This window comes from Syzygium oleosum, unplaced genomic scaffold (genome assembly GCF_021117445.2).
Source record: "Syzygium oleosum isolate NSW1041296 unplaced genomic scaffold, Sole_v2.1 Sole_v2.03, whole genome shotgun sequence".
NCBI classification, from domain to species: domain Eukaryota; kingdom Viridiplantae; phylum Streptophyta; class Magnoliopsida; order Myrtales; family Myrtaceae; genus Syzygium; species Syzygium oleosum.
The window spans coordinates 13,200,404-13,220,048 of NW_026607487.1; the positions used below are offsets into that span (position 1 = coordinate 13,200,404).

The 19,645-nt window shown below is 41.7% G+C and overlaps 2 protein-coding genes across 2 annotated transcripts; one reads left to right on the forward strand and one right to left on the reverse strand.

Annotated features, from left to right (window-relative positions):
• The first annotated feature begins 461 nt into the window (after nucleotides 1-461).
• Nucleotides 462-3,114, forward strand: LOC115670761 (pectinesterase). The gene is made up of 2 exons (XM_030592121.2): nucleotides 462-1,455; nucleotides 2,228-3,114. The coding sequence occupies exons 1-2, from the start codon at nucleotides 537-539 to the stop codon at nucleotides 2,917-2,919; spliced, it is 1,611 nt and encodes a 536-aa protein (XP_030447981.1). The 5' UTR covers nucleotides 462-536; the 3' UTR covers nucleotides 2,920-3,114.
• A 3,198-nt stretch (nucleotides 3,115-6,312) lies between these two features.
• On the reverse strand, nucleotides 6,313-18,387 carry LOC115670683 (phosphoglucomutase, cytoplasmic). The gene is made up of 19 exons (XM_030592004.2): nucleotides 18,283-18,387; nucleotides 18,077-18,171; nucleotides 16,479-16,560; nucleotides 15,331-15,386; nucleotides 14,517-14,630; nucleotides 14,329-14,391; nucleotides 13,085-13,204; nucleotides 12,880-12,980; nucleotides 11,433-11,492; nucleotides 11,236-11,335; nucleotides 10,994-11,151; nucleotides 10,815-10,910; nucleotides 8,900-8,963; nucleotides 8,727-8,808; nucleotides 8,375-8,550; nucleotides 8,202-8,278; nucleotides 7,390-7,522; nucleotides 6,708-6,824; nucleotides 6,313-6,633 (listed from the first exon to the last, which is right to left on the reverse strand). The coding sequence occupies exons 2-19, from the start codon at nucleotides 18,155-18,157 to the stop codon at nucleotides 6,562-6,564; spliced, it is 1,752 nt and encodes a 583-aa protein (XP_030447864.1). The 5' UTR covers nucleotides 18,158-18,171; nucleotides 18,283-18,387; the 3' UTR covers nucleotides 6,313-6,561.
• Between the last annotated feature and the right edge of the window lie 1,258 nt (nucleotides 18,388-19,645).

The following is a 19,645-nucleotide window of genomic DNA, read 5'->3' on the forward strand; positions in this document are numbered from 1 at the left end:
AATTATTGAAATCCACTTGCACTGTTGGGTTGACCCACAATTTTTCCAAGCAAATGCGATGCTTATCGATGGGAAAATAATAATAATAATAAGATGCCTTTCTCAATTATGCAGGAGCAGCGACAAAAATGCCAATTCCATATCGAATTGAATATTTGCAAAACGTTATGTAAACCCTAGCATTTATACTTCTCAGCACGCACGGGAAATCTATCGTGGGGTCGACAGGGTTCCAAAACAAGGATGCTCGTTCGATTCAAGCCCGAGAAAACTACGTGGCGTTCAAATCCAACCACGAACACCCCCCCGAAACAAACGCACTAGATTCTCGTGTCACGTAAGTGTCACTGCATGGCCCAACGCATACTGGAGAAATCAAACCCTGACGCTTTCAAACTCGCAGGGTACGTAAGTACCACAACCCGCGTACTCTCCCCCTATATAAGTCGAACCCCCCGCGAGACCCTATCTCACCAATTTCCTAATCATAGAACAGACCATACTTCCTTCCAAAAAACCCCGGTAGAGCCTTCGATATGGATAAGATGATGGTGCGCCAACTTGTTCTTTGCGCCTGTGTCCTGCTCTCTTGTTCATTCGGGTTTGTTGTTGTGCATGGCGCCCCGGTGGCGCCTTGCATTTGGACCCCATTCCCCGAGACGTGCCACTATTTCGTTGGCGCCGAATTGCTGTCGGACCTTGACCAGACCGAGTTTTCTTTCCGTGACGTGGCCCTCAAGGTCGCTATGAGCGAAGCCCTGCGAGCTCATGAGCTGGTGTCCTCCATGGACCTGAGCTCCTTTGATGAGCGAGCTAGGTTGGCTTGGTCCGACTGCGTCGAGCTCTATGAGGAGTCGGTGCAGTTGCTCAATCGCTCCGTGAGCTCTAAAAACCCTAGCGACTCTCAAACGTGGCTAAGCGCTACGATCACAAACCACCAGACTTGCCAAAATGGGTTTAAGGAGTTCAATTTAGCGTCTCACTTAGAATCCTTCCCTTCAATGTTGAGCAACTTCTCTAAGTTGCTCAGTAACTCCCTAGCAATAAATAAGGTCTCGTCTTCTTCTTATTCATCGGCTAGGGTTTCGTTTAGTAAACAAGTCAGGGGTAGACGGTTGCTCGGCGATCATGAAAAGTTTCCATCGTGGGTTTCGGCCTCCGATCGGAAGCTTCTTCAAACGACTGGAGCACCGGCCAAAGCTGACCTTGTAGTGGCAAAAGATGGCTCGGGGAACTATAAGACTATTTCGGAGGCGGTGGCGGCATTGTCTAGTAAGGGAAGTGGGAGTTCGAGATTCGTTATATATGTTAAAGCAGGTGTATATAGTGAGAATGTGGTGGTTGCTAGGTCCAAGAAGAATCTGATGATCGTTGGCGATGGGATCGACTCGACTATCGTTACTGGCAACAAGAATGCTAAAGATGGTTCGACAACTTTCAGGTCCGCAACTTTTGGTAAGTTACATTGTCAAACTCGATTATCTCAAAGTTCTCTAAGTCATAATTCGTGAGGATTGAGTTAGCTAAATTGAAGATAAACAATTTGTACACGAAAAATATAAGAAACACGTATGTACGGACATGAACAATCACGTAAACAGTACCCTATTACGTATATCATTTTCGATGATTGAAAAGCGTTCTCGACTTATCGTCTATTTCAAGATCGTGACAGACAACTACTGTACACTCGTGCGAATTCTCTCTTCACCCTTAGTTAATTAATATAATTTGCTTAGTTACACTTGTCAGATATCAATTTAGTTAACAAGTAGAAGTCATGGCCCCTTAAGATGAGACAGCCTTTGACAACCGGATTTAACCCCCTTTCCATGTAACATAGTCGTTTTCTAGTTGTTTTTAGTACGACCGATATGTGGCGTCTGAACTGAAAACTATCCATGCCCCATGTTTTATATCAAACAAAGAATTACAATGATTTAACAATAATCAAAGAACGAACTGTCCCATTCAAAAAGCTCATAGTTTCCGAGGGAACCAATATGAGCCAACTTCATGTTATTTATACCAAGGGACAAACAAAAACTCCAAAAATGTGGATTCTAAGATTTGCAAAATGAACAACCTAAAATTGAAGTTACATAACATTTTCAAGAACCTTAAACAAACCAAATACCTGTTAAGTATAGATACATACATACAAGTCAAAAGTTGTGTATAATACTTGTATTTTGCTCGCTGAAAATAATGATACTCTTTCTTCCAGCTGTTATGGGCGACGGATTCATAGCACGGGACATAACCTTCGAGAACACGGCTGGGCCGCAGAAACACCAAGCTGTGGCGCTCCGCTCCGGCTCGGATTTTTCGGTCTTCTACGCTTGCAGCTTCAAGGGCTATCAAGACACCTTGTATGTCTACTCTAAACGCCAGTTCTACCGTGACTGCGACGTCTATGGGACTGTAGACTTCATCTTTGGGGATGCCGTGGCCGTCCTCCAGAATTGCAACCTCTACATAAGGAAACCAATGAGCGGCCAGCAGAACACAGTCACGGCCCAAGGGAGGACTGACGCGAGCGAGAACACAGGCATCGTTGTCCACAACTCTCGCGTCACGGCGTCCTCGGACATGAAGCCCGTGCAAGGCTCGTTCAAGAACTACCTCGGACGGCCTTGGCAGAAGTACTCGAGGACCGTGTTCATGAAGACCTTCTTGGATGGCCTGATTGCCCCTCAGGGCTGGGCTCCGTGGAGCGGTAGTTTCGCTTTGAGCACTCTTTACTATGGCGAGTACATGAACACCGGCGGCGGCGCGGGTACCGGCGGGAGAGTGAATTGGCCTGGGTATCACGCGGCGATGAGCGCGACGGAGGCCGCAAAGTTCACAGTTGGGAACTTCTTGGCTGGAAACTCGTGGATCCCAGCAACCGGAGTGCCGTTCTCAGCCGGGCTGTGAGATAATGTCGTGGGGATGCTTTTCTTTTAGGTCTTTTTGCATACTCCAAAGGAAGGAATAGTGGGTATGTGTCAAATATATGTGTAAATCTGATAGGGACATTCACCATCAAGTTGTGAAAATGTGGATCGTCCTGTACTTTTGTGTATGGTCTTGTTGTGATTATAATGTAAGGGGAAGATGCTTTTGGTTGTATTCACTTTGTCAATCCCGCGAGGACAAATGAAATACTCCAAAGGGTGTACGCGTTTGATCTTTTGCATTTTCGCATTTTCAAAGGGGTTGTCCCTTTCGTCCTCTTATAGTTTCTTTTTGTTTGAGTCGTCCTTTTTTTCTAGGGTTAACGTTACTTTCACTTTAAGACTCTAAACTTCATGCAAGTTTGCATATAGCAAGTTGGAGATTTAAAAAATTACTTTCCCAAAAACTTAAAGTTAACCGTTCAAATTTCACCAACCAACCGCGCGCAAAGTGTTACAAATCGTGGCTATCTACTAGGGGTGTGCAAAAAACCCGATACCCGCCCAACCCGCCCAGGACCGCCCGGAACCGGACCAGGACCGGTGGGTTCTAAGGGTTTCGGTCCGGTTCCCGGTTCCAATTTTTTGGAACCGGTGGGTACCGGTCCGGTTCCCGGTTCCGGATATGGAACCGCCCACCCGCCCACCCGGACCGGACCGGTATAATATATATAATATAATAATTTTTAGTTTTTCGTTCTGAGTTCTGCATCTGAAGAATTTCTGCGTCTGCTTCTGAAAAATTTCAGCTTCTGCATCTGCTTCTGAAAATTTCTCCGTCTGCGTCTGAATAATTTCAGGTCCGAATAATTTCGCAGTAACTTAGATTATGTGAGTCTTCAATAATGTATTTACCACTTGTAAAGTCCGAAAAACTTCCTTCCGAGCTTCCAAAATATACGTACCTGGAATAAATTAGTTCAGAATAAGTATCAGATTTACAATAACATGGAAGGTTTTGTCAACTTCAAAATCAATAGGAGTTTTCCTCAATAGTCACTCACTGCGCTCGGTCCGGTCCGAACCCATTGGGTCGGTTGGTCTCGGGTTAAACCTGGTACAAAAAATGAAATAAAAAAATTATCGGTTGGTCCCGGGTTGACCCTGGACCGGACCGAACCCATTGGGTCGGTTCGGTCCTCGGTCCTAGGCTCAATAGGGTCGGTCCTCGGTCCCAAAAATTGAGGACCAACACTGTGCGGGTTGGTCCTAGGGTTAGGGGGTGGACCGGCCCAACCCGGACCATGCTCACCCCTACTATCTACACAAATCAAAGATATGGACTGAACCTATTTATGGGCCCTATAAGTTGTTCGTAGACCTCCAAATAGCCGTTTCTCCAAGCTTATGTCCTGAATTATGAACAAGGGAAAGAGATTATGAGGCACGATGATCCGGAATCAATACAAAAGACTCGTTCTTCTTATTATTAAGCTCATGGATATTCGATAGTGGAGAAAAAAGGTTTGCATGAGCATAGTCATTATAGAGCCAGAGTTTAGAGATTCTGTCATTGAAACTAATTAATTCTACGTGGGTCTTGCTATCGGTGGTACCTATAAATTTATATATATATTCCATGGCAAAATGAGTCTCTTTGGGTAAAGCTTTTACTTTTTATTTCGCACAACTTTTCGAGAAAAATCTTCTCATATACACGAAATTACATAAAAATCAAGTTAATAAAATGTGTCTCCTGTTACTTTTCCTGTTGGAAGAAGTTTTAGCGGGTAACGCGACTATTGGTTTAGATAAGTCGTTAATTGCTATAGCCAAGACAAGGAGCGGCAATGCATCTGAGTTACAATGCCTTTTAAGTCGGGTGGGATATTTCCCAAAAGTCATCGAGGTGTTATAGCCGTGCAGAATCAGATATTACAGTCGTGAAATATTTATCAGACACTTCCGTTAAAGTATCACATATCATTTGCTTATGGAGTTTATATGTTATTTATATAAATGTGGCCGCCCTACATCTATTAATAATTTTCGGATTAGACATTCTAAACGACTTTCAAGCTGGGGTTCGAAATAGCAAGAAACACCCTCTAGGATCTATGTGGGACAGCACCATTCCAAGCCACACGATCCACTTATACAGCTCTGGATGGATATCTCTTTTCTAATGAACTAATCATACTTCTGCTTACGTTCGTGACTTCATAGAAATTTAGTTAATTCATTCGAGGGCCGCCATAGATCCTGGACCCCTTACTTAAAGATTGCTCGGCTCTCTCGGGCCTCAAATCTTTGGTTTGACGGGCACCCACCATCCATACAATTCAATTCGTATCTGCTAATGTGAACATCGACTTTACGAGCACTAAGGACTTGGATAAGCAAAAGATAAGGACGAATGGTTCTGCTGATTTTCCTTGCGTTCCGCTTGTGCTTGCGCATATCATTCTCAAAATAATTTAAGCATGTCGACCTCACCAAGATAAGCTTTTGACTAAAGGCTTATGTTTGAAAATTGGCGGCACTTAATTTCAAAATCAGAGACCCACGATTCATTAATCGATTCATTGGAACTTATCTTAAACTGATACAATTCATTTTCCAAATCGTGAACTGTCCTTTAGACTCCATCCGCTTAACGATCCCGTGACTGACTGATAAGGACTCTGGCATCGGAAGTCATAGACTTCACAGGCATTAATTTTGCATGATATGGTCAACTTGACCGTTCTTGTTTCGTTAGAAAAGGCCAGTAAATTTGAAGCTGAACAGGGAGACATCCATAGGCTTTGAGCGAGCAATACGCGTTCGAATAAATGTTAATGACCCGAACTGAACTGCCTTTTGCCACCAATGATTCATTGAGCCTCCAGGTGAATTTGAGAGAACCAAAGAGAACGCCCGACCGACCAACAAAACAAAAGAGGATACAGCAAGCTATACTTCACGATCGTTGCTTTTGTCCCAAGCCTAGCACTGGTTCCACAATTTTGTTGCTCGGCCCTTGAGATTATTCGAATGCAGGAAGGAGAACAAAGCTTGCATTATCTGGCACGACTCGCAGTTTTCCAATGATAAGGGGCAAGCACCGAAAGGAACTGAGAAATTGACCTCCTGCCAATCACATCAAACTCTAAAGTGGCCAATATAAAACTCCTTAAGGCTGAGAAATTGACCACCCACCAAATTCGTTACTTCGGCCCTTGCGACTATTCCAAGCATCTTGCAGTAGTGTCGTCGAAAAACCTCGATGTCATACCTGCAATGGGACCATGCCAGTTTGCAGCTTGACCTGCAGACTAAGTTGCCTAAAGGGAATCTTTCATTCAGGCCCCAAATATAAAGTACACTGGAACTATATTACGACAAAAATATGCCTCTTAGTCTTATGGAAGAGAGACTCCAGCACAACAGATTCGGTATACGCAGCTCGATTAGCATCCACCAAGGACGCAACTGTACTTACAATAAGACTGAATAGCACATATTATTTCAAGAACTTATTGTTAAAAGATAAAAGATAATAGAGAGATCGAGTTGTGCCTCTCATGAAGTCTACCATATGAAACAAACTTGTGAAAGGTCTAGCAAGGTTGCCAACTGTTTAGAGAACTCTTTCATATTCGTTGGGTCGGCTCTTCCTGTCATTTAGTCAGCATCCCCATCATGTGATGACAGTGGGAGCAGATCGGCCAGTAAATTCCTCCATCTTGGAGAGTTTGAGTGCGACATCCACCTGCAACAAAGCATAAACATCAGCCCAGATAAAATCTGAAAAAGCCTGGGTGAGGAATATGCGGGTCTACTCACCAGAGGAGCTAAAGCTTCTTGAGAATCTCTCCCAGTTTTCGAGGGATCCTTCTCATATTGCTCAATGTAAAGACGAATTGTTGCCCCTTCTGAGCCGGTTCCTGAGAGGCGGAAAACCTGCAAAGTACATATAGGAGGAATCATTCTAAAAGCCAATAACGTTGTTTCACAATTTACCCATAATTTTGACATGACACTGTGTTCTTCCACCTACACATCAAGTAAGATCACAAATGATACTAATGCAAACAAGTATAAGTTGAGCATTGACTATGCAACAAATATACTAGTTCCACTAAAGAAGATCTGAAAAGTTTATGCTTCTATTAACAAACTTATTATTCCAACTAAAGAAAAGAAATCACTGTATGATTGAAGAATCACAGCCTTCATTCTTCCTATGGTTAAAATGAACACGAGCTAAAAGTAAAACTATAGAACCATAGTTGAAACATAAACACAGGAGAATATTATGCCACGAAGTCCCAGAAGATATACCGTATAAAGAGACTGACGACAAGATTGTCAAGCAATAGCCTTCGAAACTTTAGCATTGCTTAGATACTTAGCAATAACAAATCATATTGATGAGCTTTCAACAAAAAGTTCAGTCAAGACATATTAATCATGCTGAAGTTCTTTATGGAGTAACCTCTGAAGCAAAGCACAAAGATCTACTCACCAGGCGCGACCCATCTTCAAACAAATATCGAACACCCTGGTGCTTCGATATAGAACCATCAACAGGATCTTTGTATTCAAACTCATCAGCATGAACAACACTTGATACATCCGAATGTACTCCCTTGACAATCCTGCCAAAGCAAAGAATTGCAGACATTGTCTTACACCATTTTCCCATGAGTGTAAAATTTTCTTGGTGTACCAATAGAACAGTGCGACTTCAGCCACAGTACACCGTATGAAATGATTAAATTTTGCAAATTCCGAAATCCAATTGTCAATCCTTGTGGAAGCAATTTTACCTTCCAAGCAAATAACATTGAAGAAAGGCCTATCATTCAATGGCTTTCTCGAAGTGAAGGACAGTCCCTTGGACATGAAGTGGGAACTTTGATCGGCCAAAACTTTTCTATAATTGCAATATGTAGAGTGTAGAAGTTTAACCTTTATCGTTCTGTTTCTCACACACATTAAGTTCTCACATATACTAACACAGAATATCATTATCTACTATTTTAGTTCCTTGAAATTTAAGAATAAGGCCATCAAAACGGAACTGTAGCTTTAATGGGAAACAGAGAAGAAAATGCATGAACACGATCACACGAGGAACATCAAAAACCACCATCAACTATACATGCTAATCGCTTCACAACATCTAAGCGGCAAAAATGATCCATAGATGCCCCTACTTGACTTACGCAGGCAGTTCGAGCTTAAGGAAATTCATGTACATAAAGGAAAATGAAGTGTGCATAAAATCGCATTAGACACAATACACAGAATCTCGAAATCAGAGCAGAATCTTACTCATTAACTTCAGCAAGGGAAGATTGCAACTGGACCAAGTTTGCCATTAGTTCCTTTGCAGCCCCTGAGTCAACATTCTTCAAGAAAACAGTGAAATTTAGTATCTAATAGACTAAATGCGATGGTTCAAAGGAAAGAATAAGAGGCGTCTCGAGTAATTGACATATGGATACCTCATAATCATAACGAGTGTAATAGTGGCGACCATAAGTTGCCCAATGCTGGCGAACAATATCTTCGACTGATACAAGCTTTCCACCATGGATATTTTCCTTATTCTTATGGGCAAGGATGGAAAGCCATGCCAAAACAGCCCAGATACCATCTTTTTCACGTATATGATCTGAACCTGTTCACAAATATGCAATGGATTATGCAACAAGTGCCAAAAACAACAAACTTATTCCACTAGGTGGAGTTACAATGTGAATCCTTTAACTTCATCATGCTCACTTCACAAAAGCAATTCATACTCCAAATAAAAAATTGACCACTATTATGAAGTGTGATACAATAAATACTAACCAGTTCCAAAACTTTCTTCCCCACAAACTGAACATAATCCAGCATCCATTAAGTTACCAAAGAATTTCCAGCCAGTTGGAACCTGGAACCACCCATAGAAGGAGAAAACTATATAAATCTCAACTGCTCGTGCCAGAGCACAAATAACTATTTGAGATCTTTTACATGAGTACCTCAAAAAATTTCAAATTTAAATGTTTAGCAACAACATCCAGGGCAGCTGATGTCGGCATGCTCCTACAGGTAGCAAATGCGAAAACACCAATTAATATAACTACAAACAGATCCAGAAGAGAAGATCACTCAAATTGATTAGAAAAGATATCGAGCTTATGGTGACATTCAAGGCAACAGTATAGAAAGAAATACTATTTACAGATAAACTTAAAAGTGTATACGGACACTCTGGATAACGCAGACACTCATACATGAAAAACTGCACACTTACGTAACCTACTGCACGAAATTGTTATTTCTCCATGAAGTATTTATCAGACAAGGATCCTAACTCCAATCGGCTGACAAAAAGATATTTTTTCAGCCAACAACTATACCAACATAGTTTGACCCTGCGCACGCTATCAGAGCAAAAGACCAAGCAATAGTTACATCGATGCCACAATTTTAAGTCACAGACCCTTTTATAAACTATACTCCAAAGTCTTTGGATCATCCAAGTTGCTTCATTCCATACATGTTCCTAGCTTTCGCAAAAGTATGTGGGAACCTTGCCACTTGTGTCTGGCATCGGTCAGAAAAACACAAGCTAAGATATTTTGGCATCTTGTTCTCATGAGATTCTGTCTGTGAAGGCCCATACACCTCCATGCCAAGTGGCCAGGCAAGCAAATATGTAATTGATTGTCCGAAAGGAAGTTTCCTTTGTGTTCTTGGACTTCCATGTAGACATGGCCACTGGCCAGTTTTGGCCCGGAACCGGCCCGGGTCAAACCCGGGACCGGCCCGTTGACCGGGCCCGCGGTTCGGAACCGGAACCGGCCCGTGGCCTACGGGCCCGGTTCCAAAAAAAAAAAACTACTGCTGCAGCGATTCCTCCTCTCCAGAATCTTCCCCTCCTCCTCCGCCGCAGCAACCCATGGCCCACGCGCTCCCCCTGCAGACCAGCAACATCGCCAACACCGCCGCCGCACCGGCGGCGGCGGCGGCGCGCAAGGGCAGGACCGTGGAGGAGACCTACCAGAAGAAGTCCCAGCTCGAGCACATCCTCCTCCGCCCCAACACCTACATCGACTCCGTCGAGAAGCACACCCAGTCGCTGTGGGTCTACGAGGGCGACGAGGTGGTCCACCGCCCCGTCGCCTACGTCCCCGGCCTCTACAAGATCTTCGACGAAATCCTCGTCAACGCCACCGACAACAAGCAGCGGGAGCCTGCAGCCCCACGTTCCAACCCCACCCACACCCACCTCCTCCAGTCCTCCTCCAAATCCCTCCTTCCCCCCTCTCCCCTGCGCCTCCTCCGGTCCTCCCCTTTTCTCCTCCGCCCGCCCCCCGTCTTCCTAGATTTGACCCCCGCCGTCGTCGCCACCGTCGCCCCCGCTCATGGCCGCAGCCGCCGACGCCCCCTCCTCCTCCCCTCTCGCTACCCTGCGCCTCCTCCCCTTTTCTCCTCCTCCTCCCTCGAACCGGCCGGAACCGGAACCGGCCCGGAACCGCCCCCTTGCGGTTCCGGTTCCGGTTCATACATGACCACGAACCGGAACCGGCGGTTCCTGAACCGTGGCCATGTCTACTTCCATGGCATCTCTTAGAATGAACATTTTATGCCACCAAATGAAATATCTGTTAATTTAGTAATTATGTGACTTCATAGGTGAAGATCTTACAACTCTGTAAGAAATAAGTCGCAGAGAAAACATTTTTTAATAGTACTTTGACAACTCATATAACATGGGCAAATTGTATATCTCCAAGATCTCCAATTCCTGTCCCTTGAATAGATACATGACCTTAGCAGTTTAGTTAAAACATAGGAACTAACATCAGGCAAGAACCAACGACAAAAGAAGAAAAAATATTGAAAAATGCTTGCATGCATATATACTGAAGATAGCTAAGTGTTGCACACCTGGCAACTCCCTTTAGGCCACCGGAGAAGTAGGGTATTGCTTCAACAGCATTTGCAGCAATAATAGCAACAGAATCCGATGGAGTAACAAAGAACCTATAGCAAAGGTTTCACACATTAAAGTTCAAAGAAAATAGCAATATAACTAAAGAGAATCTCATGAAACAAGCCAACACTACCTTTTCCCGAGAATCATATTACGATCAGCATCACCATCAGCTGCAGCACCAAATTCTGGTGGCTCATCATGAGGACTTGACTTGCCCAAACCCATCCGTGCTACCAGCTCCTTTGCATATGTCAAATTTGGATCTGGGTGACCTCCTCCAAAATCCTCCTGTACACATTAAACCAAGTCCTGAGTTTAGAGATTTACACAATTCCTTGAGTCATGCTGTGGAAAACAAGTATGCATCAAGACCTTAGGTGTGCAGTTCAATAATGAGCTCTCTTGCGCGCCAAGCTCTTCCACAAATATGCGGTTGGCATACGCTCCAGCAACTCCATGTAGAGCATCATAGCTTTACTTAAAAAGAACATAGGAATACACAGCCCTTAAATAAATGAGCATTAAAGACCATAATCCAGAGACAAGAAAATTGAAGCTTGTCAACCTACCAGAAAGTAAAATTTGGAGATGAAAGCAGCTTTTGGATAGCCTGGAAGTCAAAAATTGACCTAGCTCATCAAACAAGAAAAGAAGATCAAGTGTCATTTATAGGAACAAAAGATGCATAAAAGACAAGGAAAAGAAGCTTTAGGGTGCGTTTGGCAACCATTCTGTTCCCGGAAACTGATTCTACTAAAAAATGATTCTTTATTATTCCGTGCCCGGGAACAATTTCTAAGCATTGAAGGCATTTGGTAATTGCCCAAAATTTCTATTCTTGGAATAGAAAAAGAACAGAAATGCGTTTGGTAACTGCAAAAAATTTCTTTTTATTAATAATATTTTGAATTTTTTAATATTTCAAAAATTGCACACTTATAAATGTGACTTGTCATCATAGGCCAGGAAGAAGAAGAAGAAGAAAAAAAAAAAGAAAAATTTCCATTTCTGATTCTTCTTCCCAGAATCAAGAAGCTACTTTTTTTTGCTTCTTGATTCTGTTCCAAAACTGATTTTGGGAACAAATTTTTGCAAATTTGTGCCCGGGAACAAAAAATTTACCAAACGGATTTCCGTTCCAAACTGATTATGAGAACAAAAGAATAGAAATAGTTACTATTTGGTAACTTGCCAAACGCGCCCTTAAGATTCTCTTTTTTAAGCAACTATATTAGACTTACACATATTAACAGAGATATTGTTGTAGGAACTATCAGGGTAGAAGGCTTCCAGATATAGACAATAAATTACATTTTCCATCCCCTAGTTCCACAAGTTTATATCTGATTCTAAGCTTTCCACTAAATCTATACACAAGCTAATTCTACTCTTCTTTCAGCCAAACAAAAACTACACTCCAATAGTTAATAAGCACAGAATATTACATGGAAAACCTTGATGAATTTCAAGTTACCACTAGAACAGAACCAGTTGTTTAGACCAGTGTAGAAAAAGGCACACTTGAGGCACAAAGTCGCTAAAACAACCGAGTCGAGAGGTGAAAAAGCAAAGCCCTTCACAATAGCACTTTATACATTGAATAAGTTTTCCCTCTCACAACTTGAAGGTACCATGTGACACATGCAAATACTTTTTAAGACGGAGCTAATTGGAAGGCGCTCATGATATAAACAATACCTTTTCCAGCTTGTGAGCAACTAATAACCATGAGTGCAATTCCATTGCACAAATTATACTCCTTTTTATAGTTCTCAGTAGATGCCTCTCAACTAATAAACAATACCTTTTCCAGCTTGTATAGTTCAAAAAGAATACCATGCATGTCCGTTACCCCAATGAAAACAAAATCTGTACCACATGTAACTACACCATGATTTTTCATACACTATCATCATGAGATTGGTGGTAACATACACGAAAATTTATCGTAAGGTGCTTACTCCTTATAGTAAAGATTTCGACATACAAGCATAAGTTGCACACAAGGAAGCTTACTTCATTAATGTAACATAGTCGCTGGCTGAATCAAAAACCTCAACATTGAATTGACCCTCTGGCCCCATAAAGCTCGAGACACCAATTACAGCAATATCCACCTAACAATGCATATTGGGAAATAGTGATAAACAAAGATGACCAAGGACAGATTTTTTGTGAGAGAAAAACAGAAACGCCAAATTTGCAGCCTCGTAAGTCTTACATCAGGGAGACCTTCTGCGATTAGATATTCTTTTATTGTTTTTGTATTTTCATAGATCTTATCAGTGATCGCCTCAGGAGCAGGTCCACCATTTTCCATGTTATACTTGATTCCAAAATCCTGCAAGAAGTGGGAAATAGATTTATGCACCAAGTGTAGAGTGAGTAAATGTAGATCGGTCTTTTTTTGTTTGTCTCCCTCCAACGTCTCATCAGCCAACATTCATAAATGAATTTTATAGTGCATCTTGAAAAATGCCTACTAAAATCTAGTTATTTAACAACGTTTTAGATGACTTTCTCAGAGATAACTTATCCATATCCCTGGCCACATTTTAATTCATTAACTAGATAACTTTTCCACAGCTATATGATCTCTTTGGGACCAAAATTTGAAGACATAAAATCACATTGCTCACATGACCAATAAACTCCTCATAACCAAGAAATTGACGTCTCACGCAGGAAACAACATAAAAATATTAAGAAAGCCCCAGCAGCAACAGATGTGCAGCTCACAAAAAAAAATCATAATAGGAACATAATCAACGGGGTTCAAACAATTGAAGCTATAAAAGAACTAATACACAATGTGATGACAAGTTACAATAACTTATATAAGCCAATATATGGACTATGAAGCCATGACGGCCTTGTCATACATGGTTCACTCCTGCATAGAATAAAGTATCTAGGAATGCTGCTCCTTAATGCTGCTTCACAAATGCTATACCGCATTAGAAGCAGTTTACTATATCAGATATTTCAATGCCCAACATTCCTTTACATCCAGAAGCCATATTAGGCATCAGAATTTTCCAACATCACTAACCAGGTCCAACCTCTCCAATCACAAAATCTTGTAGACATCATCCTAAAACCCCAATAACCTACATGTTAGTGCCACCACAGCATCGATATTGGGATCACCACGAGAGTGTGTTCCTTATAATGGTACGGTCAAAACACTGGTTGAAGTCATGAGAACAGTGGGGGAAACACTGAGTACACTTGACAAATGCTGCCTAATTCAATTTTTGTTTTAACAAATACCGATGACCGTCAATCATAAATCTCCTCCCACCCCAATCCAACCCCAACAACAAAGGAAGCGGTAAGGAATAAGAATTTGCATCAACAGGAACATAACTAGGTTTGATCTACCCAAAAGAAGTTCTCAATCGTTCTACTTAATGGTTTGTTCTTCAGAAGGAAGAAAATCTAAATGATTGAGCTTTGACTGACCTCATGGGGACCACCGGGATTATGACTTGCTGTCAGAATAAATGCTCCTGTAGCCTTGGATCCCTGATGATGGATTGTGTACGCATTTTGTTAGAGAGCACTGCATATCTAGATAATATTGCTGCATTATGAATGCATATGAAAGAGTTATACAATTGGATGCCACCACAGAGAAATAGATAGCTTACATCATGCCCAACTCTTTCACGGATCACAGCCGACACGGCAGGAGTGGAAAGCAATCCATTCTGACCTACCCAGACACGCCTTACTCCATTTGCAGCTGCCATCTTTATTATTATCTATGATTCCAGTAAACATAAACTAAGCAACTTAGTTGATAGAAGGACATCTAATATTAATAAAGAACAAGAATATGCTACAAGTCAGGTGAAAGGACAGTTCATTCCAATACGAAAAGAGCATGCCCTAAGAACTTTTGTATAAGCAAGGTCTGAATATAAAACACAAGATGTGGGTGTAACCACATAAAACATATGAATGAGTAAGTAGGAGCACAATGACAAGAAGTAACAGGTAGAATAGCAAAAAGAGCGACTTGTAGAGACTCGAAGTGCTGACCTAAAATTGTAGCATAATCTTAAACAAGGGAAAGGCCTTTAGGGAATCTCTATTACACGTAAACTGTACTAGAAAAATAACAGCTATTACATGTAGGGCTATACAATAGCACTTATAGCTTTGGTTGCAATGGAGATTTCAAGCTAATATCTAATAATGCAACCAAACAATAGAAAACGTGATAAATCTAAAATCGACCTGTAATTTAATTGGATTAATTGCAGCCAAACACACCAAAACGATATCTGGCTTAATTAGCTAATATTAAGCTACTACCCAAATCCCAAACTTGTTCCTTCCAACCAACCATGTACTCACATTTGGAATAAGCTCGTAGGGAAGTTCATTAAGGCAATAAATCAAGTTATAGTCACCCATCTGATATCCTAAGCAATAGACATAGAAGGAAATAATACACACCTGGATAGCATCCTTAGAGTAATAGCGGCCATCACCAGAAACAACAAGTGTAGCGCCTGCAAAGAAGAAATGTAAGTTCAATAAACTTTGTACTTCACCTGGAAACAAGTTAACAAGGTCAGTTCTTTCATGCATGATCAACAACTAGACGATATAATACGAGTCAATCATTAACTCTACACGCTCTAAGCAACAGAATTCCACAACTTCTAAGCTTTTGAACTTTGCCAGGACTAAATTATTTCACCACAAAGATCTGCATGTAACTTGTGCAGTGATATATGATTTCTTCTGAAAGACAGTTCAGCATCATAGCATTAGTGATATTATGTTTCTATCACACACATGCAACAGGGGAACAGGGAACTGGTCACTATACATTTAGGACTGGGAAAGCGACACTATCTCGGAGAAACAAATGAGCAAACCAATGCACCACAACAGAGAAGGTAATTCCTTACTCATGAGCCATGAAATAGGTTCACACCTCATGCATTGCAAACAAGCAAATGCAGAAGTGATATTCTGGAAAGGACAATGGAAACTAGTATTTCTGCACCTATGATTCACATGCTCTAGGACAGCTCACCAAACAAATATGCCCCCTAAAGTTGAATTCTTAGTCTGCAGTGCAATGGTTCTAAAATTATGCATCTTGATGGAGCAATGATGTGCCTTGACCCAAGGCAGACTAGAAAAAACTGAACAGAGAAAGGTATGAAGGTAGTTACTAATTGAGAATGATCTCAAAAGTCTTCAGTATTTTTCCCTTCAAAAATGCCTCCTTACATCTCTAAGCAATCTTATTGTTCCTTTAAGTTGGGATCAAGATCGTATTGGCTGTGGAAAGAGCCTTTGTTTCTATTCAAATCACTACACTCATGACTAGGATTTCTTCGAGGTATTTACATTGACGTGATATATTCAAAGCATAACTCCTGGTATTTCTTCAACACTTCTCAATCAGAGAACTTCAGCCTAGCTGCAAGCCTCAAGAGGCTCTCATTTAAGCTAAAAAATTAAATGAGCCTAAGACCCTCAGAAACAATGATGCAAGGCAAGTAACTTCTTTGGAAACCCGAGTCAAAAGAGTAAGGACTGAGGTAAAATTGTCTCTTAATCCACTTCGTGTGGGAGAGTGCTCATACCTTGGACTTTCTCAGCTGAAAGGGCATAAAATGTTGATTGCACAAAATTTTCCAAGTAATGGGGCTGTACAAAAACTTTCACCTGGAATAGGCACACCAAAGTCAAATTACTTAGACAAATAGAGCATCACAAGAAAATTTCAAAAATCTTATAGGGTTTCTTCTAAAAGGTCGGATAGTATCGCTAATACTACTCAATGAGATTCTGTAGCATTTAGTGACACTTCTACAAGAGCGACATAATTTAAACTTTAAAGTGTCTTGCAAATTAAAAAAGAACAGGAACTTAAATACAACACGCATGCACAAAAACCTTCACCTGTACAAGCACATGCTACCAAAGAGAAGACAGCGATATGCACACGTATCAAGCCTAGAACCAAATTTAACGCTGTCGGCAATATGCAATGATAAGTCTCTTGAATAGATAAAACTCATCCATTAACAAACAGAGGAAATGCACACCTATTCAACTAATCAAAGGAACGCAACAACATTAGACAAAGGAGGGAAGCAAGAAAGGAACAAAAGGAGGAAGAAAATTAAACCTAAGAATTACTAGTACATATGACGAGAGCTTATCCAAAGAAATGTGGGCAATGATAGGAAACTTTACCCACAGAACAAACTTCCCCTCGAGAACTATCCAACCAAAAAGAGCCCTACATCTTGTAAGAACCTAAGCAGTATCTGTGAGATCTAGAAAGCCTAACGTGCCAAAAAGGGAGGTCCAAATGGCCTCACCTTCAATGGAACCAGGTTACACGCAATCTCCATGTACATGCTCGTCTGATGCAGGATTAAGTCTCTGCCCAGAAATCCAGGCTTTTTCCCGCGAAGTTATCCATTATAGAAAACTAAGCAGTATCGGGCCTTTGGCGCTAAACACTTCATTGTCAAGCAATCACATTCAACTAGATTTTTGTTTCTTCAGGCCAAGTTCCCACATATGTGCACCAAGACTTCAATCCGGCATTCAAAAAACACGTCTAATTCCTCCAATCTCAGCACCACGCCCGACTGTGAGGCGGACCAACGCAAGCATGTCTGCTTAAAGCTCGATCCATGATCCATGGCATTAATCAACAAAACTCGCTCTTGTCACATTCAACTATATTCTTGTCTGTTCAGGCCAAGTTCCCACGTATGTGCACTAACTCTTCAATCCGGCATTCAAAAAAAAAAAAAACATCTAATTCCTCCAACCTCAGCTCCACGCCCAATCGCGAGGCGGACCGACGCAAACACGTCTGCGTAAAGCTCGATCCAATGATCCCGTGGCATTGATCTACAAAACTCGCGCTCGCGCAACAGCTCGTCCTAGAGCTGAAAGCCGCATCGACTCCCGACAACGACACGATCCCAAAAAAAACAGAACGAGCAGCAACAATGCAACCGAGCACGGACAACATCGACAAGGCCCAAAAAAACAGATCGCACAAGCACGCGAACGAGCCCGAATTGCATGCGTACGGACAACAGAGAAACCTGATCCAGCAGAACAGGGGAAACCGACAATCGGAACCGAACGCTCGGAACGCGGAGCGCGAGAGAGAAGAAGAGGAGGAGGAGGAGGAGGAGGAGGAGGGGGGAAGAACCTTCTTGCGGAGGCCAGAGGTGCCGGGCTTCTGGCCATCGAAGGGCGTGGTCACCACTCGCGACACCTCGAACTTCACCATTTTCTTCCGAATTGCTGCCCACGATCACGAAACCAGAGAGAGCAAGATCAGCGCAAGAACGAGGCAACGCTCGATCGAGATCGAGATCGAGATCGAGATCGAGAGATCGAGAGAGCTCAGCTCACCGTAAACAGCGGGCGGATATTGAGATGGCGCAAGGAAAGGTGGTGGAGAAATGAGCGAGGCGAAACAACGAAGTTTGTAACTCTTGTCTGCTCTGCAAATCCTTGGTTTTTCTTTTTATTTATTTATTTACATATATATTTTTATTTTTCGTTTATTTATTTGTTTTCTTTTTCTTTTTCTCTCTGTTTTTTTTTTTTTTGGGAACGGCAGCGCACCGCTGGATCTGGGGAGTTAAAGGAACGATTCCCGCGGCGGATCTTGAAAGAGAGCCCAAACCACGAGCGGATGAGAGGGTCCATCGGCACATGGATAATTATTAAAAAGCAAAAACAAAAATATATATTTATTTATTTATATATATCCCAATGGAATATCCTTTTTTTGTCCGTCTCCTTTTCCATCTTTTTATCCTCCTTTTTCTCCTTTCCTAAAGATATTCGATTTATGCACGGAAAATATTAATCGGCTTATTTCTAAAAGTAAAATACAGATGCAAGTGATTTTTGTGTACTGAAAATACGCCGAATATTACTTCTTTCATCTTTTATATGATTTCCGGTTCTTGATGTAGAACAATCTAACTTTTGAAAGTTTAGTAGTAGACTAGTAGTTAGATCTACGGCTATGGCCTACCTTAATTTTAGGATGATAACTATTCTAGAGTTTGGGTCACTCTCCATCGGTTTATTTGGTGCCACTTCTAATTTCGATTTAAATGTACAATTTCTTTTTCCTCGGAAAAGAAAGTAGTTTACAAAATGACTTCTCTAGCTTTTGAGATTCCTTCTAGAAATATTCTTTACTTCTACCAGGTGGCAAAACTTCAAGAATTTCAAAATTTCTTTGTTTCTATCTCATTGATACTTGCTAGTTATCTAATGGTCCACATTTTCAAGGCATGTATTGACTTTATAGAGGAGATTAACACTGTTTATTTCAATATATACTGTTGATTTTGAAAGATTGATTTTCATGGCAACATCTTATTCTAACGTTATGAGTTCTGAGGCTAGCCTCTTTGCTCTTCCTCCCTCACACTATGATCATGATGCAAGGGATTATCGCCCTCTTCAACAAGGTGATAAGCGTCCTTGAGTTACGGCCGTGGGTGCAACTCATAGATCCTCTTATCGGGAATCCCTTTTGGGATGCAGCGCTTCACAAACTCGATATGAAGCAGCGTCCAAGGATCAGATTTCAGAGTCTCACATGATGAAGTCACGGATGAGCCAACGTCGGGCTTTGAGGATGTCCTGATTATGAAGCTAAGCAAGGAGGAAACGAAAGGATTGGACCTTGGCGTCCGCCTCTAATTATCAAATTGCTGGGTCGAACTGTTAGATACGATTTGCTTCGTAAGAA